General features: G+C 45.4%; 1 protein-coding gene across 1 annotated transcript; it reads right to left on the bottom strand.

Annotated features, from left to right (window-relative positions):
• Positions 1-5,981: 5,981 nt before the first annotated feature.
• Positions 5,982-17,956, bottom strand: Enc1 (ectodermal-neural cortex 1). The gene is made up of 3 exons (XM_020155170.2): positions 17,560-17,956; positions 12,368-14,182; positions 5,982-8,553 (listed from the first exon to the last, which is right to left on the bottom strand). The coding sequence occupies exon 2, from the start codon at positions 14,167-14,169 to the stop codon at positions 12,400-12,402; it is 1,770 nt and encodes a 589-aa protein (XP_020010759.1). The 5' UTR covers positions 14,170-14,182; positions 17,560-17,956; the 3' UTR covers positions 5,982-8,553; positions 12,368-12,399.
• Between the last annotated feature and the right edge of the window lie 1,998 nt (positions 17,957-19,954).

Raw genomic sequence — 19,954 nt, 5'->3', positions numbered from 1 at the left:
TTTTTTAATAGTGTTTCACTAACTTTGCTCAGGCTGGCCTTGAACTTATATCCTCCTGCCTCTGCTTCCTAAGTAACTGGGATTATAGGCATGCACAACCACAGTCAGCTAAGGTGACATACCCCCACTTCAGATACTAAGCTCAAAAACAAGTGGGGCTTGTGCTTCTGTCCAACTGGTTATAAATCAGGGTTCTGTGACCCCCTCCTCATGTTTGATAATTTGCTAGAGAGGCTCACAGAATTCTGAGAAACCCTTGACTTAGGTTTACCGGCTTTTCATAAAGGATATTACAGAGGATACAGATGCACAGCCAGATGGACGAGATTGCATAAGGCAGGACCATGGGCACAGTGCTCCCACACCATCTCTGGGGTGCACTGCCTCCAAAAACCTCCATGTGTCCAGCTTTCTGGATGCTCTCTAGACCCAGTCCCTTTGGGTTTGGGTTTTATGGAAGCTTCATTACGTAGGAATGCTTGATTACCTCATTGGCCTTTGGTGATCAGAATCCTCCCGTCCCCGGAAGTTGGGGAGTGGAGCTGAAAGTTCTACCTTTCTAATCATGTCTTGTTCTTTCTGGAAGCTACCTAGGGTCCCCAGCCAGGAGTCAGCTCATTAGCATCCAAAAGATATTCTTCATTTCAGAGATCCCAAGGATTTGGGAGGAAGACCAACTATGTATTTTATAAGATCACAGGGAGAAAGTTTTCTCCCTTTATAGTACACGGAGCCAACTCAAGGTGACACATAGACACATATACAAATTTACCGCATGCTATCGTAGATTAGATAATTTAGCATCATTACGTGGAAAGACTTCTGTTCCCAATGTTCTTGTGGTGTTTTTTTTGTTTGGTTTTGGTCCTTTTTGTGTGTGTGATACTGGCAATTGAACCCAGGGCGTTGTACTTGCTAGGCAAGCCCTCTGTCACTTACACTGTGTCCCTAGCAACTCTCTCCCCCACCCTCCTTTTTTCTCTAAACAAACAATTCTTTAGCATAGTTTTAGATTCACAGCAAAATTGAAGGAATTTACAGACATACAATCTCCCCCTCTGTCAACATCTGGCCCCCACTGTGGTATATTTGTTACAAAGTACAAAGTACCACATTGACACATCATTATCACCCGAAGTCCAGAGTTGACATTAGGTTTCACACTGGTTGTCAGTACATTCTATGGGCATTGACAAATGTACTGCCCGTGGAGCCACCATTATGGTATCAGGTGGGGTGGCTTCCCTACCCTAAAAGTTGTCTATGCTCTGCCTCCTCCCTTCTTCCCTAGCCCTAACATTTTGAAGTGGAATTTTGCATTTCTGGGTTTCCTCCCTCACCTACAGGCCTCTTCATCCCTAGAGTTTCTCTAGTCCCCCTTAGTGTCTGAGCCCCAGTCCCACCTTCCCACCCACCAGATTGACTTGATTCATATGAATGTGTGAATGACTAATAGACCTCAAAAATGCACTTTAGGTATTCCCATTTTGAACAGGGTACTGATTGATTGATTGCCACTCCCCTCTTCTCTTAAATCAAAGGACTCTTAGAAAGTACCAGAAAAACATGCAAAGAGAACTGCTAGCTACCAGACACATTCCCCAAGGGGATCTTCTGCTTTTCTTTTTTTCTCCCTTCCTACACTTAGAAATATATCAGTGATTTCCAAAATTCCAAGACTTGTTCTCCCAGAATGATTCTCCTGGCAGCAATGCCCCCAGCAGTAGTATCTGGGGGTGGCTGAGTGGACAGGAGTACCTGTAATTTTTGAGCTTGCATTTGGATTAACTAGAACCTCAGAGGGAGAAGAAGACATTTTGGTTTGCACTTTGCAGGTGGCTAGCCTCCCATCTACCAAGAGGCTTTTCTCTTCTTTCTGGTTACAGTATTAGCATACCTAATGAGAAAAAAATCCTCTCAGCCTGTCTAGGATAGCCAATAAACCACCCAACATTATGGCAGAAGTGGCAGTAAAATAACTTCGTAACAAAACAAATCATCTGATAACACAAGAAAAGAATTAGTGACAGACTTGCTGAAATTCCAACTGCTTCTCTTCCCTGCAGTCCCCCATCTTTTCAGAGATAAAGATTATGGTTGCCAAGGAAACAGGACTAGCGAGAGAAAGACAGAAACTTTGTCTCATTTGGTTTCACTGGACTCAACAAGCAAGCTGGGCTGTAAGCAGAGCTGGACAAGATTATGGTAGATTTATAATTTACTTAGTCAAATTGCTTTTAATTCCTAGTCATGCCTCAATGTACATTTTTTCCCCCTCTGAAAGTCAGGTCTTATACCTAGTTGTCCCATGTCTGACAAATCACAGAGCTTTAAAATCCATTGTCTATGATTAAATTCAAATGCAGGACAGATGGCTTAGTCTGAGTATGTGTCAGACAGGCAAAGCACTTAAGATTTGCAGCAGGCAAGACCAGGAATTAGCTGTTAAGTTTTTGCATTTATTCATACATTCGTGTGCACCATGTATATGGCTGCAAAACTTATTTAAGTGTTTGTACTTTATTCAAAATATTCCTAAACAAAGCCACTGCTCTCCTTTTACCAAACCAGATGCCTTTATCTCAACCCCATTAATTCAAAATCTATTTTTCTCCTGCTATATGTGTTATATACATTTGCTCAGACTTTCAGGATAGAAACACAAACTTCTGAACCTCCAGCTTCCCTTGAACCCACAATTTGATCACCACTTCATTTTTTGTGAACCTATTAATTGAAATATTTAATTATTTTATTGAACAAACATTTGTCTGTGGAAATAAACAAAGACCAACCAAATGAGAACAAGCAAAGGCTATTTATTCAGAGTTTGCTATAGCAAAAGAGTCAGCCACTGTCGGTAGCGTGTTGGCAGAGACTCAAAGGAAGACAGAGGGGGAAAGCTTTACTGTGGGGACAGAGGGAAGGCTTTGGGTTGATTAGAGCCTGCTGGCATGGGGAAGCTGCAGGTGGCCAACTGGAAGTGGGGCATCGTACGGTGATTAGTTAGGAATACGTATTTGGCTATCTTTGGTTGGTCCTAAATTGGAAGCAAGGATAAAATTAGTGAAGCTGTCAGTTACTAGTCAAGTTCCTAGGCGTCTGAGGCTAATTTTATGGGGGTTGTTTTTTGGGGGTTTCTAGACATAGTGGTCTGACTTCCTCCAAGTGCACCTTACAGATAGCATGCTGACTTCCTGGGCTGGTAACTGTAGATAATGGGTTGGTTTCCTGGGCTGGATACTGCAGCTCATGGGTTGAGTTCTTTTCAGTGTATGATCAGGACATGATCCAATCCTCAGTCAATACACACTTTACAAATAGAAAAGTATGAAAGTATGAGTGTCAATCTCAATGAGTTTCCAATAGTACCCAGGAGCCACCATTTACATTGCCTACAGCCTTATCCTTATGAATGGGTTGTCAAGGAGTATTTTGTCTCAGCATAGACTCCTTTTGCTTCTTCAGTCCTTCTGCCTGGGAAGGCTCCCTGGCTGCAGGCCTCCTGACCATCTTACCACAAGTCTAGTCTTCCAGACAAGATGGACCCAGGCAGAGCCAGGTCCCCAGTCAGGCTCAGCACCATGAGTCACCCACACTCCACATTCCAGGAACTGGAGGACAGCCCAGAGAACACACCTGGAAATCCTGCTCCACCAGCCCTTCAGCAAGTTATATAATCTCTCCAAAGCCTTCTTCATCTATCAAATGTTAGGGTTACCATGAGGATGAATCAGGGCAATACACATGTAAGCCCTTTGTGTAGTCTCTGGCACAGAATGAGCACTCTTTTTTTAGCATAGTAGGGATTGAACTAGGCAGGTGTTCTACCACTTAAGCCACACTCCCAAGCCTTGTGCTGTGAATTATTTTTCAGATAGGGCCTTACACCTTTGCCTGGCAGGCCTCAGACCTTGATGTTTCTTTTTCCACCTCCCAAGTAGCTGGTATTACAGACCTCCATGTCTGTCCTCAGATTTACATTTATTTATTTCTCCCGACAGTGCTTTTTAATGACGGTTGAGCATGAGTGAAATTTAAAAAAAATTTTTTTTAAATAAGTAAAGTGACTGCTGAAAATTACTGAGGACCCACTATGTGCTGGTCATTAGCTTGGTGTTTTCCCTTAAATTTATTGTTATTAAATCTTGTTATTTGAGGATATTAGTCACACTTACTTTACAGATAAAGGAACTAAGGTCAGAGATGCTTCCAAAAAGAATCTTTGTACTTACCTAAGGTTCTTGTGAGGGCCATGGTGATGGTTGTCAAGCAAGTCCTTAGCAACCTCCCAGGCTTACCATGGACCTTCCACAAGTGGGGTCATTTGCACGGTGGTAGGTAATTCCACCCATGACAGCGGATAATCTGGGTAGTGGTCAGTTCTTCTGTTTTCCTTACTAATAAAATCACATAATTGTGTGTTGTGGCAATGGGTCCTCTCCCTCATTGATTTGAGGAAGCTCATGTGACCTAGTTCTGACCAATGAGAGGTAAATGTAAGTCTCCCAGGTGAGCCTATTGTGTGAACTATTGGTACCCCAAGAAAGAGAGAGGGCTTCCTCTGCACTCACTTTGACTCCCTAGAAAGCAAATGTGATTCTGTGAGATATAGTTGCCATCCTGGGAGCACGAAGATTAAGAGCTCCAGCCCTGACAGCCTATGTTGGTACTGTTCCAGCCCAGGACTACTAACTTCCAAATGGTTTCACCACTGTGGCTAGACTGGTAATGACATGCTGCCAACTGTCATCCCAACTATAGTGTTTGGGCTGATGTGAATGTCTGAATGAAGTGGAAATTCAAACTGGAATCCATCTACATGTCCCAACTGAGGTGGTAAAGACAAAGAACTCGGGACAATGAAAGGTCTGTCCACAATCACCCCAACAGGAGTCATTCTCCACCCATCTAAGGATTAACATCAAGACTTTCTGAAGGGTTGGGTGGGTGGGGCACAGCTGTAATTCCAGCTTCTCGGGAAGGTGGAGATTGGATTGAGGTCAGAGGTTGGCCCAGGGCAAAAACTCAAGACCTTATTGGGAAAATAAGCAAAGCAAAAAAAGAACAAGGGGACATGGCTTCAGTGGTAGAGTACCTGCCTAGCAATTTCAAGGCCCTGAATTCAAAGCCCAGTACCCAACCCCAAAATATCCAAGACTTTCTGAGAGACCAGTCCCACCCACAGACTCCTTCTCTGTCATTTGGTATCATCCACAGGGGTTCCACGAGGTGTGAGTACTGTGCTGGTGGAAACTGAAGACTCAACACTTGTCCCAAATGCTTGGCTCTGGCCCCAGCCTCACCCAGCATGGAGATGAATAATCCTGTCTAACACAGGCATCTGCTTGGGTATCTTGGTCAAAGTCCAACAGCTGGAATTTCTTGTGCCTACTTGTGAGTCCTAGAGTTCCAATTAGGTACCATTTATTTTCTAGCCAGGAAAGATTATGCCTAACACCACTCTGCATACTAAAACAATTGATAAAGGAGCATCTCAGTGTGACAGGAAGCCTCTCACCAAGCCAGTTGAAGCAGCTGTCAACTTGGAAACAACCAAGTATGCCTGCAGGGTCACAGTTGTGTTCACTGTGCTCTTACAGAGAAATAATACACATATATTTTTATTTTAAATGGTTTCTAAAGCAGGTATCAGAAGAAGATAAAGAAATGAACTCCTGTCCCTATCTCCCAGCTTCTATCCAAATATGACCCCATGAAAACTACAAAGACCAAATCCCCTCTAATATAAAGTATGCTGTCATAATATGACATATGACTTTTCATATTCCAAGTTAAGACTGACGAATAAATGAAGCATCTTGCTTTGCTTAAAGTGATAGTCTAAAGGCAGAAAAAGTATTTTAACAAAACATGGGAAAAAGCTCAGTGAGAAAATATTTGAAATGACCCTCTTTTTGATTAAATGAAAAAAGGTCTAAAATTATGTAATATTCAAATAAAGACCAAGACACACACAATGAGGAGAAAATCTCGAATAATTTATTGACCTTCAGTTTCACATTGTGAAAAAAAAAAATAACAGTTTTACAAAACCTCAAAAATGTCATAGTAGCAAATACATACAAACACGAACGTTTTACTAACTTATGCAGAGTTTTGTATGTGAACCACATATTAAACTGTGAAGAGAAGGATATTATGCAGCTATAATCACTCTTATTCAGACAGGTGTCAAGCCCAGAGAAAAGGGGCTACACAATTATACCAGAAGTGGAAGGCTGCCCTTTGTTATCCGTTTCTATAGCAACCAGCTCACAAAATAAGAAGAACCTTCTCTGTCTTATGCCAGGGTTTTTGTGTGTACTGTGCTGTGAATTGTATTTGCTTCAAAGTGTGGGACGTTTCACAGGGTGAGAATGGTCAAGTAGCAAGCCCAAATGCCTACATCAATTCAAAGAGGTGGGAGTCCAGAAAGTTCCCTGCAGGCTGGGGGCCCACCCTTACGTTGGCTCCCTCTGGCTCACACACAGTAATTAATAGAGAATTCAAGGACAGGCCACAACTTTGAAACAGCTGCAGAAAATTTTTCCTGCTTTCAGAAGCCACGCAGTGACACACACTTCTCCAGCCAGATTTGCATCACAAACTACAGAGCTGTGACTACTACAAGGTACCGACACCGACCATGCTGCCAGAGTACAATTAGACCTATGCACTGCTCAGAACACATCTAGGAACTAGGGACTGAGTGCTGGAAAGCACTGTGATGCTTTTATCCAAAGGATCTTTTATTTCATTTTGGTCCAACTACAGCCCACTTACTCATGGCACAGACTGACATATACAATTAGTCTACAGTACTAAGTGGAGAGAAATGTTAAGGATTTATCTGTCATTTAACAATGCAAACACACTCACAATGTAAAAGCTGTTTATCAGTCTTAAACCCTATTTTCTAAAATACAGCACTGTGAGAAACAGGAGCCAAAGCAGATCGAGTTGCAAACTACAGTCTTCCCCAGACACCCGAGGAAGTGAGGAAGCACCTAAGGAACACTAATACTACCACAGCACAGCACGTGTTTAGTAAACAAGCAAGAATGTATTCACAACTGATTCCCAACAGGACAGAAAATCTCTTCATAGGGCCACTGTTTACCATTCTTTGGCATTTTGTGGTCAAATGTATCACTTTTGACTACCAAAGAGTTTTTTCAACATTTACCTAGAGCACTAAAGTGTACATTGTACCAACATGCATCTTTTCCTCACGATCTTCTAGCACTTGCTAAATCATACAGCAAAAACAGAGAGCAGTGAGTCCAGGTCAAGCAGGTGTGATCTGTGAATTAATTTGTGTCTGAGATAGTTTCATTTTTCCCATTAACTGTGGTTATGGCAAAGCATTTGCACAGGATAATAAATACATAAATAAATAAACTTTGGACAATGTCTTTACCTGTGCCCTATATACACAGAACTATGCTATAGATTTTCCAGGATTTCAGGATATTACACAAAGCAAAAAAAACAATTTGGTCCATTCCAAACACCTAGAGCTGAGACTAAAGTTAGGTAAATTAAGAGAAGGAGGACAGACAGAAGAATCCTCCTCTCATCCCATCAGCCATCAGCATGACCAGACCCCATGAAACCCCAGTAAAAGTGGCGAGTCTATGAAAAGTGACCTTCATGGTTTCTCTGCCTCTGGGATGTAATTTAACTTTCTGTTTTGTAATCCTTCCCAATCTTGACATTTCAAAAACCCACCCCACCCTCCAGTTATACTCCAAACTGTAACCCTAAAATGTTCATCTTTGTGCAACAAAGCACATCTCAACAGCCACAAAATGTGCAAAACATACAACCATTCACGCACGTCCATACACGTGAAGACAACTGTAAGCATTGTTTCAGCATGCAGGCCTCGAACAATAAATAGCTAAATCTATAACGAACTTCTTAACAGCCAAGGGAAAGTTTAAAGTCACTTATAAATAGAAAAGAACATCAACCTAAAGGCTACCAACAATGTCCCCATTGTTCACAGGCGTTCCTGGGGAAGGGGGGAGGCACAACCCCTTGGAGATTAAGGGAAAAGTCCAGCAGTCCTCTTTCTTCAGCCAGCCCAGCCAGCTTCCCTCCTGACCCACACTTGGGCTTTCTTTGAGTCTCCAACAGCAGCTGGTGTGGAGGCTTCATGCTCACTCCTCAGACAGAGGTGACAACCATTTCAAATTTTACACATAAATGGTGGAGCCCATGGAAATCAAACGCTGAATGTGGTACAGCAAGGGAAAAGGTCCAGCTTTTCTCTCCCTTTGAGGGGCTGATTAACGCTGACATTAATCCACAATTACAAGACAAGGACTAGATCACAGGTTCATTCATATTTAAACCATGTGCTACTTGCAATGAAATCCCACCCACCCCCACCCCCATCCTTCATTCGAGTCCAGTTAGAGAATATTGACAAGGTGCAGCGGATGGTATGCAAGTCTTGTACAACTTCTTTTTTTCTTTCTCTTCATTCAACATGGCCTCTCCAAAGCAGAAATCTCATATTGTCTCACCAACTGATGGAATGAGCTAAAGTAGAAGGAAAAGAAAAAACAAAACCAAAAGGCATGAAAGATTTGTGATGCCATGATTTTAAGATGTTAGTAACTGCAAAATTTAAAGAAAAAAACACAAAACTTCAGGACAGAGCTAAGCAATATTGCTTCTAAAGATCTTAATTACATGTTCAGTAGGAACTGTGCGAATACTTTTAAAAGTACTTGTCTTAAATGTGCTCACATGTGCACAGTGTGACTCAAATTCAAACCTATAGACTTAGATGTTATTATGAGTTGGCATCTCCTCTTTCCCACATTCATAAAATTTCTGGTTACACTGAGTCACTAATGTAAAGCAATCACTAGAGGGGAGGTTCAAAAAGAGATTCCTGAGCAAACTCTCTTTGACCATTGGTAAAGGATTCCAAATTAAATTTATTCACCATATAGAAGGCAGACATATTAATCCTCTTATTTAAATGCATCTCCAATACTCTCTATGGCAGAAATCAGTCTCGCTTCCTTTCACTTGACAACACTTGAGGCCTTGATAGCCCAAGGATGGAGCTTACTCTCAGAGTCCCTTAGTCTACACTCAGGAGCCAGTGCAGTATGTGAGTGCTATTATCAACAGAATCCACAACATTAAGTGTGACTCTAACCCCAACTCCCATTGCCTTACTTCTGATTTCATACAGGGGAATTTTTGCAGAGGGCTTTTAAAACACTCACCCCGATCTGTTCAGAAAGCATGCTTCCAGCCCTAGTTTAGAATCTGTGTCTCTACTGCTCCAACTCTAAGTACTGACAAGGGAAATTCTAGAGGGGCCACTCATTGATTGCACTGAATTCTTCTCCTGCGCTTTTATGTGTGCAGAAGTCTGATTCATTTCCTAGTTGTTTCTTTAGGCCATTTCTTAACAGTGATTCAAGCCTTCAAGGCATTCCTTAGACTAAGGTATCATCCCACAACCCCACCTCCTTGTAACCTGTATATCCACATTAGGCCCAATGAATGTATCTTGTAATAATATAAAATTTCAAGACATTGCATGCTCACACAAAAAGGGGAGAAAATTTAAGAGAAAAAATAAAGCAAATGGATATCCAAATGCCCTCGGGTTGGTACCATGGGGCACCATGAAAATAGGGGATAATCAAAGTAATTTCCTTATTGTCCCTCCCACCCACTGACAAGAGCAGCAGGGGAGTTAAAATCTCCTTGGTGGCTGAGCTTTCAGACCAGGGGAGGTTTTTGTTGACCCTGGATTAATTCAGTTAGCACCTTACATTTGGAGAACAGAGGGATACAGGCTTCCGCACTTTTATGATTGAGGCCTACAGGGCACTGCTTTAAGTCACTCCATCCAGCGTACATGTTTTAGCACTATCTTGTGAGTAGTAAACTTTAGAAATTTAAGCCAACATTCTTCCTATAGGAAACTGACAGAGTGCCTTTGATCAGGCACTCATGTCGCCCTTTAAAAGCAGCAAACCTGGCCCTAACAGAACCCAGTTTTTAAGTGCTTGACTCTCCCTGGTGGCACCAAAGGCGAAGTGGCTGTTGTATCACTATAACCCAGCACTTTATTTGTTCTGTGTTCCAGGGATGAGAAGCATCCAACACGCAGGATAAGGTGAATTCAAGTGTTTGCCAACATACTCCGGCCTCAAAAAGGAGGAACCAAAAATGAAGAATAAAGATGACAGATAATAGTCAAAGAACTCTGATTTCCCCACCATATACAAGGCTAACTTCATAGTTGGAGCTCAGAGCAAGGTCCTTTCCTGAAGACAGGAAAGAAAACTGTGAGTAATAAACATTCAACCTATGCCAGACACTGAGCTAAATATTTTCACCCCTACTCTTATCCCCAATTTGACAATTCACCCAAGTCTGATCTCACCCAAGATAGATCTCATCTGATAGAGGAGTAGCCTTAAGTCCAAAAAGATCTAGAACTTAGAGCTTAGGACCAGAACACATATGTAGTCTCTTTCCCCTTCTGGATATCATTATCTTGCTCCAAGGGCCAGCAGGTCCACCAATGGCCACTTTTGGTGTTCCAACATACCATCACTAGCAATTTTCACGGCTCTTCTGTGCAAATCTAGTCAGTTCTGGACTAACACCTAATTTAGGGTGCTGTTAATTGGTGCTTTTGCCTACAAGGTTCTTTAAGCCTGCTTGGGAGTTGAGTCACACATTCGTATCTCAAATGAAATAACCACTTTCAGAGCATTTGTTTATTCAGGATTACTGAGATGCCAGCAAGGCTGCAAAAACCAGTTTGGTATGGGACACTGTCAGCCCAGTTGCTCCCAGAGGAGAATTCTGACTGCTCAGCACTCCTTTGGAAGAGAGTTTCATTTCAAGGAAACACTGCATTACTAGGAATTCTGCTAACTGTAACAGGATGCAGGAGGTAGATAAAGGGGTGGGGGGGAGAAACACTGATGAAATGTGAAAGTTAGGCCAATTTTAATGATGTCTGTAAAGAAGCTCTAAGAGATAGGGAAAGAAAAGACCAGTAAGATGAAGCCTTTCTAAAAAAAAAAAAAAAAAAAAAAAGATGAAGCCTTTCTTAGTTTAGCTTACAGCTACCCTTGTCCCCCCACCCCCCTGCTTTTTTCCTTTTGAAGTGCCCTTCAAAGATATGAAAGATCCTAAGGAAAACAGAGTCAAAGTTTCCAAGTAATGAGTTAATCCATTGTACTTCCCCCAAAGCACAGTTATTTTCTTCTCTTATTATTAGTAATAAGCACATGAATCACCAAAACAAATCTGCTACACTTACACATGCTTAGGAGATTCTTGGGTCCAATCCTGAGAACACTTAGCAGTGGCGAAGCAGCTATGAGTGTGCAAACCTAAACTGTGTAGGCCTATTCATTATTAGAGCCAAGAGTATAATATACTTTCATGTACACAGAACCACCATTATGTACTGAGATAGATGACAAAGAAAACAACTTTTGTTAGTCTCAACAATAGGGTCAGCCTGACGGATTAACTCTGAAAGGAAGCCAGTAGGGTCGTGCAGGTGATTCCATGCATCTGTACATCAAACCAAGAACTATGTAGATGCAACCTTTTACAAGGACAGGCCTAGAATCCCCTCTAAAATTAATAAATGCCCTAAAAAGGGGCTGTGTTTTGAGGGAAAAAAATGAAATATGCTAATAAAAATTTTGGAGAAAATAAACAAAGAATGAACTTAAGCAATGAATTTTTTAAACTCCATTCAGTCCAGTAAGGATTTGAGGAAGCAAAAGTGAGTATCGAGTAAGTATCTCCTGGGATGATACCAGTATGAAGCTCAAGTTATTAGGTGGAGTGCTCGAGTGCTTGTGCTCTGGACCAATCTACTGCTTAGTAAGTTCTATGACCTCAGGCAACTCACTTAGTCTCTGTGTGCATCATGTTTGTTCATCTACACAGTGAGGAAGTAATAATACCCTACAGGGTTGGTGTGAGGACCAAATGGGACCATCCATGTGAAATACACAGCACTGCTCCAGGCACAGGTGAGCCCTCGAGAAACCCGAGCTGGCATCATTAACAGAGGCCTGCAGCTCTCAACCTGACTGAATACGATGAGCAGCACTGGCAAAGGCTGGCAGATTCTGAGGCTCAGTGATGGCTGCGAAGCACTGGCTGATGTTGGGGGTGTAAGCTGTGGTCGACACGAGTGGTTAAGTCCTAGGGGTATGACATCTCTTGTTTTTACAGTTTTTGTAGTATTTCTGTGTAGGTTATATGGATGCTGTCTCACTCTACATTCTGAACTTAGACAACGAGCCTAATGAAATACATACTTACATTTCCAGCTAAACCTTCTTACCTCATGCTTACTCGCTTTAGGACACACTGCATTTAAGAAGGCAGATGTTTCCAGGTGCTGACAAACGCAGTGGGAATCAGCGAGTACGGGACTGTGGTTATGCTGTTCCACACATCAAGGGTTGGGTCATAGCAGTCCAAAGTCTTGCATCGCTGGATGCCGAAGTACCCTCCCACTACGTAGAGTTTGTTTCCAGAAGCCACAGCATGACAACTCATGCGCTTCGCTGTCACATCTCCTACCTTGGTCCACTGGTAAGTCTCACTGTTAAACTTATAAGCAGAGCAGGCAGAGAACTCTGTATCTCCCCCCATAATAAAAATCTGGTTCCCCAGCACAGCTGCTGCTGTGTAACGCCAGGGCTGGGGACAGGTGGCCGGGACTGTCCACCTGTTTTCACACTGATCATAACACTGAACCTTGGGGAGCTTGTCATGGCTAACACTGGTACCTCCGAAAGCAAACAACTTGAGTTTGGCACTCACTACAGCGGCATTGCTGACACCTTCTCTGAGTGGGGCCACCATGGTCCATTTGTTGGTTGTGGGGTCATAATGTTCTACTTGCTTTAGTGAGACGGAAGGGGAAGCAGGGAGACAGCCAGTTGCAGCCGTGTGCCCTCCAACCACATACAAGCAGTGCTTCAGTTCAGCAGAGCCATGGCCAAACCTGGCCACCAGCATGGGGGCAGCTTTGGACCACTCCTCATGCAGGGTATCATAAACCCAGACATCTTTTGAGACGCCATTTTCGGACCCCCGCCCCCCGGTAATGTATACTTTACAGCCAATTGCACATGCACTGAACTCTTTTCTCGGGCTGGGAATGTCGGCCTTGGGGATGATTTCTTTGGCCTTCTGGTCTACCAGATATAGCTTGTCACACATGAAAGTCTGCCCTCCCAGAAGGAAGAGAGCATGGCCCGTTTTCCGAGGCCGGGCACAGAGACTGGTCACCACACCATCATTCTGCAGGATTTTCAGTTTGCACCTGATAGCTTCTTCCACGATCTCCTTACTCTTTCTCTGCTTGGTGATGAGTTCTTCCATGGCCACGTTCTCCATGAGATAGATGGCTGGCAGGAGTGCCAGCCTCACTGTCTGCAACAGTTCCGGGAGGTAGCAGTAGCGCTTCTTCAGGTCATAACTGATCCAGTTAATTGCAGACTCATACACGAGCCTTTCATCTTCTGTCTCCAGCTCTTCACTGGACAGGAGCTGCACGACCATGTCCTGGGGCAGCTGGAGGAAATCTTCGTTCTTCCGGATGGTTTGGAAGTTACTGAGACACATTCTCCAGGACAGTTCGTACAGCTTGGTGCACTGGTGCGCATCAGACAGCAGGAGCATGCCCAAGCAGTTGGTCGGATGCAGGTTCTTCTCCAGGAATTCTGCACATGCATCCCGGATGTCTTGAAACTCCAGCATGTCACCGGCTTCCAGGAGCGATTCTGCATTTTCTTCATTGATGATGACCCGGGAGGAGTACGCATAATCAAGAAGCAGCTCCAAGACCTCTGGGTGGATGGAATTGTCGAAGTTGACTTCACTGTCCTGGCTCTCTTTCAGGCCGCCACTGAACATGGCTTCAAAGTAGCGGCTGCACGCGGCTAGCACTGCTCGGTGGCAGGGGAAGGTCCGATTTCCAGCATGGAGAAGGACATCGGTGAACAGGCGCTGCTGGCGCAAGAGGTTCAAGTGCGTGAGGACGCTGTCTGCATAGGAGGACTTATGAAACAAATAGATGTTAATGGAGCCGCTGCTGGCCCTGGACTTGCGGTTCTCATGCACGCTGACTGACATTTTGTTTCCACTCCTAAAAAACAAAACAACAGGAATGCACCTAGTACTCCCAGAAGCAAAAGAAAAGCAACATTTTCCACTAAGAAAACAGAACACTTTGTTGTTAGCCCTGCTGCCTACTGCTCTGGATAGGGTATGACCATTCCAGAACAAAGCCAGAGACAACTACCTGGAAGGAAACAGTTTGGTTTTGTTTAAAAAAAAAAAAATCCCTGCTTAAAAGCAGGTTCATCTTGGAAAACCCGACTACCAACTTATAGGATATTGAAGGCCGTGAGATTCTTTTGTCAGTCAGCAAAAGCCAAACGGAGCAGGTCTCATTCTCACAGCTCCCTGTGCCAGTCCAGCTGATTCATTGCAGGCCACTTAAAATGCCAAGCCTCCTGCTCTCGTAACGCCAGGATGAACCCTGGCTTTAATGCCCTATGCAACATAAAGCCATGTGTAAAACAAACACCTACTAATTAATTCCATTAAGAATTCTTTTGGTAAGATCCAAACTGCATCTACAGCAAATGTCCAACTTCTGGACAGACCTTTATTTACATGTTAACAGATCATTTCTAACCAGACAGCTCTACCCCTAGAGTTCTAATTGTACCCCAATTTTAAACATTACCATCTACTGATCAACTAGCTGCAGAGAAAGCACAGAATGGATTCTGGCCACAATCACTGCCCACCTTTCTGGCTCTTGGAAGCTTCCAAAATGAGGATTTGATACATAAAAGAATATTTTGAGTAGCATGCACATGCTGTTTTTCCATTCTTCCTGCTCTATACCAGTTCTTGGAAAACCAGTCACAAGAACAAAGGATGCATTCACCCATCTTTTGATTAAGTAGTGTACCACCAGGATTCTTTTTGTGTACCTGCAAATGCTGGCATCTGCAGACAGGGAGTTCAAAATGCAAACGCTGCTTTATTTAAATTCACAAACACAGAGGGGCACAAGGGATATGTGTGTGTACATGCCGTAAATGGATATGTATTTTGCTAGCCATTGTTAATTTAATTTAAAGTCACCCTAGAATTATTTGCTGACAGAAGTGTTTCCCTAAGTATCTAAATTTAAATGACATCAGAATTTAATGCTACCTTTTGGCTTTCTGCCATAAGGAAACTGTAAGATAAAGATCTGGGAAATGTCTATTATCCATCTTCAAAAATTGAAGCCCCCTCTACCTTACACCTCTGTTACTTCAAAGAAAGAAGGACCTCAAGAACCTGCCTGAGCAGGGATTCCTGAAGCTGTTTATCCCCACAGGGTGGGCTGTGTAGTTGATTACAGTATCTGTTTCACACAGTCCTCACAGCACAGCTGAAACTTGTGTTTTTTCCTTCAACCATTCAAGTATTTATTTTTCATTTATATTCCAGGAATTGTTAACAAATGCAAATGATTTACCAGATTCAGGGGCTAGAATACTAAACTGTACTTTCCCAGCCAGCTGGGAAAGATAGCACAGAAAACAACAAGGTAGGCATCTGACATGTCTTGGACACTCAGACCACATATCATTAGGTGATATAACTTGTTTTCCTTTAATGTTGGAATGTTGCTTTTGGTTAGAAGTAAACATGACTTAGTGGAACAAAATACGCAACAAAGTCTTAGAGCTCCCACCCTGAAGTCACAGTGTGGGGGGCATGTGAAAAGGGTGAGGACCAAGCATCACTCCGCTCCAAGCTAAGCCTGGTCCTTCTAGTCCATTTTAACCATGCCCAAAGCTCTGGACAATGACCCACAGGAGCCTCTATGAACTGTGAATTGTTCAGACACGCAGTGGCATCTTCCGCTCTCCACACTGTGGATGCCATTTGAATGAGTACATTCAATCTGAAGTATTTTGAGGAAGAGTCTAAGCCCAATGCTCAAGACTCTCTAAATACTTCTAGAAAGCTGTCTCCTCTCAGGCTAAGAGGAAAGGCAGCTCTGAATGAAGCACAGGAGCCCTGCAACCAGGCACCCAGTGTCAGAGTCCTTTGCACTGAGCTGGAACCAAGCTGGACGCAGACATGTGTCCCCAAACATGAGACTCAGGGCAGTGTAAAACAACATTCACAACCAGGTGTACACTTAAGAAAACAGTTTGTCTAGAAGACCTTAGGATACAGGATGAATGCATTTCCCTCAGTCCTGTGTTTATGCTGCTGTATGTTCCAGGCTGGCCTAGAAAGCCAGAAGAACCTACTCTGTCATCCTGGATACCATCCAATTGAAAAAGCATGTCACCATCAGCATCTAACATTCCTGCAGCAATGTATGATTAAAATAAAGGTAACCTGAAGACTCACGGGAAACACCTTGATTTCTGGTTTAGAATTATGTAAACATCAAAATATTCACAAAAACCCATTTATGCTGTCACTAAATACACCTTCAACATAAATCATTCTTCCCGGCATTTTTTAAGCCCCCAGAGACGTAATATTTACATGCCAAGGTTGTGGCCAAGAAAATACACACATATACTTAACCTGCATCTACAAAGAACACAGAGAAAAGGGCTGCTATTACTGCGAACTTCAAAAGAGCTTCTGGTTACAGTAACTTCGGCTCACTTACTGCTCCTTACCAGGCTCTTTGCCGCCAATACTTGGTGCACCTCAAGTCTCTCCAGGTTTTAATCCTGATCTCAACCCTATCAAAGGAGAAACTAGGCAGATGTTCTCCCGCATTTACACTATTTACACAATGAACGTTGTAAGGTTCCTGTTCAAAAAACAGTTTTTGCCATATAGACCTCTGTGACAATTGCAACGCTGTTTAAGACGCTGGTCATGCCTGTGAGGGCGACATCAAATTGCATGTGGAACAAGTTCAATGTTTCATCTCCATCCCGCCCACCGATTCCTGTCCTTTGAAATTAATAGTGTTACTCTAAAAGCAAAGGCTTGCACGAGAAGAAACTAGTTTTTCAGAAACCAGTTTTCATTCATTCCCCACAGGCGTCTGGCCCTAATGAACTGCCCGCACGAAGGGGGGCGGAGTGGGGGGGGGGTGTCCTGCGCGCGGTAGCCACTGTCTCCGTAGCCGGGTAGGATGCAACGTGAGCCAACCATCAGGTGCGCGCTGGGCCCCGGAGATGGCGGGGAGCCGGGCTGACGGTATCCCCGACTTGGCTCCTCGCGGTCCCCGGGACTTGCCCGGGCGTTGCGCGGTGGAGGGGACGCCGTGCGGCCACTCCAGAGAGATCGGGCTCCGCTTACTGTGCGAGGGCAGGAGTGGGCACCTTGGTCTCCGCCCCATGATCAGCTATCCCCCTGGCCTAAGTCGGGGCTCCCGGCTGCTGGGTGCACCCTCGGCCCAGGCGATCACACCCCGACAGCCCAAGCCCTGAAACCCGCGGCGCCCGCAACAGGTCCGGGGCAGTGGGGAAAACTTACAGCAGTGGCCACTGGCCTCGGCGCACAACCGGCTGGGTGCCTGCCTCGGTCACGGGCGGGGAGGCGACGAAGCGGGCGTCTCAGACCCAGGAAGCGGCGGCGACAAACCTAGAGAAACGAGCGTGCATGGAGCGACAGGCGGAGAGGGGACCGCGCCCGGGGACTCCACACCGCGGACCTTGCGCCCTGGACCAGCGGAGCGTCTCCCGGAGCGCGCCTCGGGAGGGGAGAGTGAGCCTGCGGCCGCTGCCGCCGCAAAAGAAGGCGGGCTGTGCACTCGGGGGAGGGAGCTGGGAAGCGCAGTGCGCGCCGGCAGCCGCCTGGCGTCAGGACCCGGTCTCCGCAGCGCCACCGCCGCACCGCCTCCTCTCTGGCTGCTGGAGCAGACTGCGCCCAGCCGCCGAGCGCCGGGCTATAAGCGGCGCGGGCAGGAGGGGAGGAGAAGACAGGGAGGGGAGGGGAGGGGGCGCGTATGCAAAGAGACTTACACCGGGGGAGGGGGGAGCACATTAGCGCGGCCGGCCGAGGGGAGGAAGGGGGGGAGGAAGGGAGGGAGGAAGGAGGGGGAAGGGGTGCAGAGGAGCTGGGGAAGAGCGTGTCGGGGGAGTTAATCGCGTGCGGAAGCGGGGGAGGGTGCGGGGAGTGCGCGGAGACAAAGCGGACACACCATCTCAGCCTCTAGCAGCTGCAACCCTCCAGGACAGTGTATAAAATAAGTTTCCCCAGGTTGGGGGTCTGTGGCCTCTCTGAGCCAACCTAGCTAGTGGATGGCCCCGGAGATTGGGGACCCACCGCAGAGGAGGGTAGCCCGAGGCTATGCGCTCCGGGTGCCAGAACCTTTGAGATGCTCAGGAAAAGGTGGCCAGGAGCAAGCTGGGTGTCTGCGGCACGCGCCCTGGGCGCGCACAGCCAGCGCGCTGGGTGGGACACCAGAGGGAGACAGTGGCAAGGGAAAGGGCACAAGTCTGGACACTCTGAGGACACTAGCAAGTCAGGACATAAGGTTTCTCTCCGGCAGGGGCCAGACAGACTCGGGTCCCAGACATGTCGCCTGTGTCTACCCTCCCCACCTACGGCGAGTGCAGCGCGGGTTGCGGGATTCTGCCCCACGCTGGGCAGGAGCAGCAGTAACCCCCTCGCGGTCCTGCCTGCGCGCACCACGTGCTTCGCAACCAATCGCCGCGGCCGCTTGATTCAAAGCGAACTCCTCAAAGGAGTGGCCGCCTCTCGATAGCTATGAAGTCTCAATCACCCTCCCAGCCCCGGCCCTCCCTGGTTTTTATGGCTTGGTGGTGGTGGGAGTTGAGTCAAGAAATGACCCAGCACACCACACACGTTTATTGCCAGGCAGAACGGAAAAAAGCCATTGGAAAACCAATCTCGCGTGGTGATCACTATTTATGAATTTCATTTTTTGACCTTTGCGCTAAGGGTTTGTCTTCGCACTGAGAGCTGAAACGCCTGTTTGGTTTTGATTTGGTATTTTGGATAAAGTCTACGGATGAACTGTGTAGATCACCGGTTCAGCCCGTTGTTTTGTAGGTGAGGAAACCGAGGTCCTGGGAGACATGAATTGCTTGGCTTCAGGTCACGAACCCACTTAGCGGTAGCCCAGCCCTGCAGCTTCCGTGCGAGGGCTCGGCAACCGAATATGCCTCTCAACCACCACTCCTTGTCCCCTGTTTTCCATGAAATACTAGATAAACCGGCATGGCGCTTCCAGAGACAACGAACTGCTCAAACCAGGACTGTCACTTCTTTATTCTAGTTCCACTTCGCCCTCCTCTCCTGCTATTCGCGCCGAGAATTTTCCTCCTTGAAGCATAGAAAGACAGAAAGACAGTGCCCTCTGAAGTCGTTTCTTAGTATTAACTGCTCAGCCTCACTAGGAGCCTAAATCTGTTTCCTGTTTTAATTTTTAAGGTCTCCACTCCAAACTGCGCTACAAAGCCAGAAGGCCGGATCAATTCAAGGTACGAATCAGGTGCTGAGGGCCTGGGGGGCAGTGAGAGGAAGAGGAGCCCTGCAGCCGGAGCCCAATTCCCAGAATAAAATCAGCAGAGAGCAAAGTGGATGGAAACACTGTAGACACCAGAGATAGGTGCTGAAAAGGCTCAAGGTGAAAATGTGTAGCTATTGCACATATGTCTTTTAAAACATGTTTCTGCAGTCTGTGGCAAGGTGTGAGGGGAGCCCATGGAGGCAGACTCTTCTAGACACCTCCTGGATGTCTTTCTGTGCCTGAGTTTGGGTCAAACCCGATTGGTTTTGAAGACCAAATATTAATGTCTTCCAGTGGGGAAAATCTGTTAAAAGGATTCCATTTCTCATTGAGAGGTCCTCTCTTTTTTTTCCCATCACTTGCCAAGTCTACCTACAACTTACCCAGGGGCTA

Source organism: Castor canadensis, chromosome 6 (assembly GCF_047511655.1).
Source record: "Castor canadensis chromosome 6, mCasCan1.hap1v2, whole genome shotgun sequence".
Lineage (NCBI taxonomy): Eukaryota > Metazoa > Chordata > Mammalia > Rodentia > Castoridae > Castor > Castor canadensis.
Note: the sequence above shows the minus strand (reverse complement) of the source record. Positions and strands in the feature narration are given on the sequence as shown.

Bases quoted from the DNA above. Each gene is read 5' to 3' on its own strand.
- Enc1 (XM_020155170.2), bottom strand. From the start codon at position 14,169: ATGTCAGTCAGCGTGCATGAGAACCGCAAGTCCAGGGCCAGCAGCGGC.